The sequence below is a fragment of the Oncorhynchus mykiss genome, chromosome 2 (assembly GCF_013265735.2).
Source record: "Oncorhynchus mykiss isolate Arlee chromosome 2, USDA_OmykA_1.1, whole genome shotgun sequence".
NCBI lineage: Eukaryota > Metazoa > Chordata > Actinopteri > Salmoniformes > Salmonidae > Oncorhynchus > Oncorhynchus mykiss.
This window is the reverse complement of record NC_048566.1, coordinates 81,080,616-81,086,747: the sequence shown is the minus strand read 5'-3', so window position 1 is coordinate 81,086,747 and position 6,132 is coordinate 81,080,616. Positions and strand designations below refer to the sequence as shown.

At 39.6% G+C, this 6,132-nt stretch overlaps 1 protein-coding gene across 3 annotated transcripts; it reads right to left on the bottom strand.

The window, feature by feature from the left end:
• Positions 1-559: 559 nt before the first annotated feature.
• Positions 560-2,992, bottom strand: LOC110497320 (PCNA-associated factor). Of its 3 annotated transcripts, XR_002469663.2 has the most exons (5): positions 2,785-2,992; positions 2,099-2,182; positions 1,770-1,944; positions 1,209-1,301; positions 560-829 (listed from the first exon to the last, which is right to left on the bottom strand). XR_002469663.2 is itself a non-coding variant. In XM_021573376.2 (4 exons), exons 1-4 carry the CDS (start codon positions 2,828-2,830, stop codon positions 1,262-1,264), a joined length of 345 nt encoding a protein of 114 aa, XP_021429051.1. In that variant the 5' UTR covers positions 2,831-2,992; the 3' UTR covers positions 560-1,261. The 3 variants fall into 3 exon arrangements, 2 of the variants coding, with proteins under 2 accessions (XP_021429051.1, XP_021429063.1); XM_021573376.2 differs by having other exon boundaries at positions 560-1,301; XM_021573388.2 differs by lacking the exon at positions 2,785-2,992 and adding an exon at positions 2,535-2,685 and having other exon boundaries at positions 560-1,301.
• Positions 2,993-6,132: the final 3,140 nt, after the last annotated feature.

The following is a 6,132-nucleotide window of genomic DNA, read 5'->3' as shown; positions in this document are numbered from 1 at the left end:
AAACTCAACACACGTGGAATATGGCCCGTGTCCGTAAATTTAGGCCAAAAAAAAGCCTAATTAAATTGCCAGCTGCAGTTACAGTAACCAACGCTCTGGATATGAAAACAGCCTAACCAGCTCTGCTAGTCCGAGTAAATGGTCAGAGGTGTTTTCATGTGTCTGGAAGTAGCTAGCAAGTTAACTTGGGTGCTTGCCGGTCGTTCTGGGGTCAGAACGCTCGTATCAACCCTACTCCTCGGCCAGCGTCGTGTACGCTCTGAATTTACGAATGCCGAGAGCGCACTCCAGATTTAATTTACAAACACCCTGTCACTTTTGGTGAATGAGTTAGTTCCACAAATACCTGTCCGGCCTTAACGATCTAGTGCTATTACAAGATTATGAATTTAAAAAAATATATGTATTTTTAAATTCACAAATTGCTGGGCATGCAGGGAATCCACTGATGAGTTTGAGACTTACCATCAAGCCAATCTATAACTGAGTTAATAAGTGAAACCCGGACGGACAAAATATCACAACTGCAATTTTGTTTGAGACCCAATAGAAGACTAGATTTTGGAAGCGGGAATAGAATCATTTAATATAAAGTGCTTTTCTCACCCAAGGCACCAAAGAAAATTAAAACAATCCAACACAGAACATAGTATGCAGACATCAAGGTTATATTCAGGTGTCAGAGCCAATGAACAGAACAGAATTAACACATCCTTGTACTTTTCTGAACAGCAGCCTGTAGTCTCTGCAGGCCTGGAAGTGCGCTCCACAGCAGAGGAGCCATTCAACTGAAAGCCGTGATACCCATAGTTTAGTCTGTTGAAGGGAGCTGAAGGAGCAAAGGGCATATGTGGGTTAGGATAAGGTAAGACAGGTACTTGGGTCCAGAGTTGTGGATAGCTTGGTAGGTGTGAACTGGGATTTTGGCAGATGCGCCAACAATAGTTACAATAGTCCAAACAGGATGAGATAAAGGCGTGGATAAGTAGCTCAGCTGCAGGTTGTGATAGTATAGGTTGTAACCTGTCAATGTTCAGTAGAATTATATATTAAAACCAAGGTCACACTTGATGTGGGCCTCAAACAAGAGCTGGCTATCAAATATCATCCAGGTTGTGACAACATTATGGAATCAAGATTAATAAAAGTTTATTAAAACATCTGTACAAAAACATGAATCAATAATTATATACAAAGAGATACCCAACCCATTCAAGTATTAGAGGCAATGGCTTTTCAAGTGGGGCACCATTGTCTAAGCTCATTCACCCTCAGCATCCTCAGCAGGCAGTGGTCTGGAACTGAAAGGCAAGTGATTGACATTAGATAGGCCAGCAAATATGGAATCAATGTTGTTTCGCCTATAATTAAATATTAACTTCAGTGTGCTGCAAACTAGGCTTTGCAGCACACTGAAAATCATACAGATGCATCCTGAAAATGTGAAACCTGGCTCAACACCGGGTAACTTGCATACAAACAGCTAGATGTACATTCAAACTTGGTTCAATACATTTCCAGAAACAGCAGGACTGTACTTGTAACCCATTGATTCGGCTTTGGCAAAATACCTCCGAGGCACAGGTGTAAAAAAAATAAATAAACATTGCATTTAACAATCATTAGGCATACTTTGTATTGGCAACATTGAAATTGGCAATGTTTTTGAAACAGATTTAAGAGGAACTTCTGCAAGCACTAAAGCAGTAGGCATTTTGGGGCCGCTTTTAGACTAGTCCTAAAACTATGCTTAAATAGAATGAACGTACGTCCTGGATGACTTGGACACTCCACTGACTCCGGCCTCTTCATCATCTGACTGGGGGAGGTGGTTCTCTTTGTCAGGCTTCCTGCTGGGCCCACCAAAGAAATCTCCAATTCCCTTCTGCCAAGTTGGGGTGGGCCGAGGACACACAGGATTACCACCAGCAAATTTACTCTTTGCTGCAAAACAACATTTAGACATCTGCAAGAAACTCATCTGGAGGCAAGTTGTTTGTCATCTACCAAAAATGTCTGTCATATAACTAAGATTACATTGAAATATGGTTATTAGCTAGTCAATGTTACTTTTAAGGTGAATGAAATCATGACTCACCAGGTGTGCCTGCTTGAGAGCTGCTTAATGCATTAGCAGAACTCGAGGCACCCAATGACTTCCTGGGTGCAGATGCAGCCACAGCTGAAAATGTATAAATACGTTAACTAACAAGTCATTTTTGCAAGCAAAGTATTAATAGCTATATTGTAATGCAGAGTTTAGTCTGATCTGGCAAAGAAATCGACACCGCCATATATACATGGCTGGCTTCCTTAATTTGGGCGGCGAAATTACCGCCAGATTGAGGATAATGAATTACAAAAGTTTGCCAACGTTAGCTAACCAAAGACGCTAATAAAGACATGTTGCGCCAATTCTTTATCAAATCTTTAGTTGTACAGTGACGATCAAAAATCTAACTTATTGGTGCAAGTAAAGTTTCGGGTAACAATCCAATCCTGCAAAAATGATGAGATGTGAGAATATAGCTAACTAGATAATGCAACATCCGGCTGGGTTGGCATACGCGTGAGCGGTGTTCACGATTCTATTGAAATGGCGGGAGACAGGCATCTAACCCGGTCAATCATGTTAGCTAATCAATGAAAATGTAGGAGTGGCAATTATGTTCGCAAAACTACAGTTGGCTACGGTAATTAAGTAGCTAACGTTAGCGATTCCAGTTCCGCACTCAACCAGCAAGCTAATTACATATTCATCAGGTTTTGATTGCTGAACATTACCTTTTCTGTAAGTTCCGGGGACACTGTCTGCCTTCGTCCTCACCATGTTGTCCTAATTTTCACCAATAAAATACAAACGGGACGTGGACTTTCACTGGAGATTTCACGAAAGCCCAATGTTCATCCTGCTTTCCCGCTTGGGTTTAAATGACAAGTATGTGTGTGTGTTTTGCCTCCTCTGACGTCATTGGTTAGGTTACTATTTCCCTCCCCTTCACCAACGCCTTGCCACAGAGTTTCTAAACCCAGAGGCGCAACATTGCAAGATTTATGGGAACATTTGCGAAACAGACCAAGCAGACCAGGCCGGGGTTTGAGAAATCAATGAGAGGCAGAAATGTCTTCCTAGTTGTTAATGTTCTCGAAATCTAAAGGCACAACCTAGATTCGAGACAATGTTGTTGAACTAGTTGAACATGTTATTACTTGAACTTCGTGAAAATGACAAGTTTAAATGTGTGCGGTATATGACGGACTGCACATGCGCAGTTTGGCGCGAGACGATCCTTAGACCACAGATAGTTTAACACAAATCGTTGCTTAGACCCGATGACATATTTCTGCGCATGAGTTTAGTTAGCCAACGTCGCCATGACATCGCCTTCAAGTGTGATCGGGGATTTCTATTGGAGAAGCAGTTTTAGCGAATCTTCTTACTGCGCTGTCCTTGGCTTCGCCTAATCGACTAATGCAGTGGTTCCCAACCAGGGGTAGGGTACTAGGGGTTATCTGTTATCTCCCTCTGTAATTCACAAGATGTCAACAAATTATTTCCCTAACACTTTCCCTGGCTGCCACTGCTCTTGCTCAACAAAACATTTCCTCTGTGTCATCACAACTTTTGGAGATATTTCAACAAAACTATTTGTGGTAAATTGATTCGGGTAATGATTTTAAAAAATATAAATTTTGTAGATATATTCCAATTAAGTTAGATCTATAATTGTTTTTTAAATATACAAGTAGGAAAGCATTAATATAAATACTCCACTTGTTTAGAGAGAAATGTAGATAATTTTTTTGTAAAGTAATAATATGTTGGATGAGTGTGTTGGGAGCAACTCGCCCCCTCTACTAGGGGGTAACTAGCCCCTGTGCTTCAATCTTACTGGCGATAGCTTTATTTGTGACCAATGTACAAATTAGAATCGTGCAATGGCAGAACATAAGAGAGTTGCCACCCCAATGTTACACTGAGTTAAGTTATTGTTATTACATCTTATATTCCAATGGTATTTAATGTTTTTAGGTATATTCCATTCCAATATTATATTCCAATTAATATTTTTTTTTATTAATTCAAAACAACCATTGAAAATCCTTTGCTCCTGAATATCAATTTAAAGACTGCTGGGATTAAAAATCTTGCATTATTCAAATAATATTTAGTGCAATTGTACATAATGGATTGTACGGAAAAGGAACAACAAAGAAAGAACAAATTAATATGGAGGTGAGTTAAAAAGAGAGACTTTACATCAAATCTCCTCATAGTGTGGATATTAATGGTGACGTGCAACACCATTCCCCCCCTCATATTTTATTTAAATAATTAAAACAAGACAACTAGACTTAGCTTTTAAGTATTACTTCCTAAATATTTTAAATAAAACGTACAAAAAATGGATTTTTAAAACCCTATGCCCCAATTTTCTACCAGGGTAACAGTTACCCCATGGGGGGGAGCTACCCTGGTACATTCCCCTTTCTAAAAACCACATTTCACGACATAACAAAAGTGTGAACTGGAGCCATTTATTTCCCTTAATAGTTTATTTACCTCAGCATGACCTTCATCCACATACCATTTTTTCCCCCCTAACATTGCTTTTTTGTGTCAGCAATTAAACATTGTTCTTAGGGTAACTAGCCCTTACTCCCTAGCACCCTACTACACTTTACAAAAATATAAACATAACTTGAAAAGTGTTGATCCCATGTTTCATCAGCTGAAATAAAAGATCCTCAAAATTTCCCATACACGCAAAAAGCTTATTTCTCTCAAATGTTGTGCACAAAATTATTTAGTGAGCATTTCTTCTTTGCCAAGATAATCCATCCACCTTACAGGTGTGGCTTAACAAGAAGCTGATTAAACAGCATTATCATTACACAGGTGCACCTTGTGCGGGGGACAATAAAATGTGCAATTTTGTCACACACAACACACGTTTTGAGGGAGTGTGCAAGTTGGCATGCTGATTACAGGAATGTCCACCGGAGAATTGAATGTTGATTTCTTTACCATAAACCGCTTCCAACATAATTTTAGAGAATTTGGCAGTATGTCCAACCGGCCTACAACCTCAGACCATGTGTATGTGACATGTACGACAGCGTGTTCCAGTTCCTGCCAATATCCAGAAACTTTGCACACAGCGATTGAAGAGCAATGGGTCTATATTCCACAGGCCACAATCAACAGCCTGATCAACTCTGTATAAAGGAGGTGTGTCGTGCTGCATGAGGCAAATGGTGGTCATGCTAGATACTGACTAGTTTTCTGATCCATGCCCCACTTTTTTTTTTAAAGGTACCTGTGATCCGCAGATGCATATCTGTATTCTCAGTCATGTGCAATCCATAGCTTAATGCCTAATGCATTTATTTCAATTGACTGATTTTCTTTATATGAACTGTAACTCAGTAAAATCTTTGAATTTGTTGCATGCTGCGCTTATATTTTTGTTCAGTATAGGTTGCCACAGCCACAAAGTCAAAATGGGTATATAGTAAAAATGTATAAACAAAAAATTACAATAATTTAAAGCTAGGCATAAGGTTAGCAATGTGGTTAGGGTTAGATTTAAAATCAGATTTTGAGAAGCAATGTAAAAATAGGCAGGATTTATGCCTTTGGCAGTGGTAACCAGTGACCCGGGGTACAAGGATCCCTAGGGGTACTTGGCCTAGCCACGGGGGTACTTGAAGACTCATGAGAGCATGGCACGAGGGTGTACTTCAGGAGTACTACAGGCAGTGCAACATTCTGTTGCTGGTACAGTAACTGAAAAAGGTTGAGAACCACTGGACGTGCGAGCACATGCATGTTATGTACCACCTGGATCATTCCTACAATGTGGTGGCTTTTGGACTTCATAACATTTTTTTGGAAAAGTATATATATTTGGAATTGTTTTAGTATTCTAAATCAGAAAGAGGATATTTGACTTTCAGAAAAATATATTGGTCTAGCCCAGGCACTTAATTTGTTTTAGGTGTATTTTACAACCTCTTAGTTGCGTAATCCTAAAAAGGTGAAACCTAACACGGTAGGCATTTGGAGCCTAAATTAGCCATAGCTCTGTGAGTAAGCAAGATTGAGCTAGCATGATGGTGAACAGGATT

Coding starts and splice junctions, on each gene's coding strand:
- LOC110497320 (XM_021573376.2), bottom strand. CDS start 2,830: ATGGTGAGGACGAAGGCAGACAGTGTCCCCGGAACTTACAGAAAAG. Junction 2,183..2,784: donor CCCCGGAACTTACAGAAAAG/GTAATGTTCAGC, acceptor ATACATTTTCAG/CTGTGGCTGCATCTGCACCC. Junction 1,302..1,769: donor GTGTCCAAGTCATCCAGGAC/GTACGTTCATTC, acceptor CTTGCCTTTCAG/TTCCAGACCACTGCCTGCTG.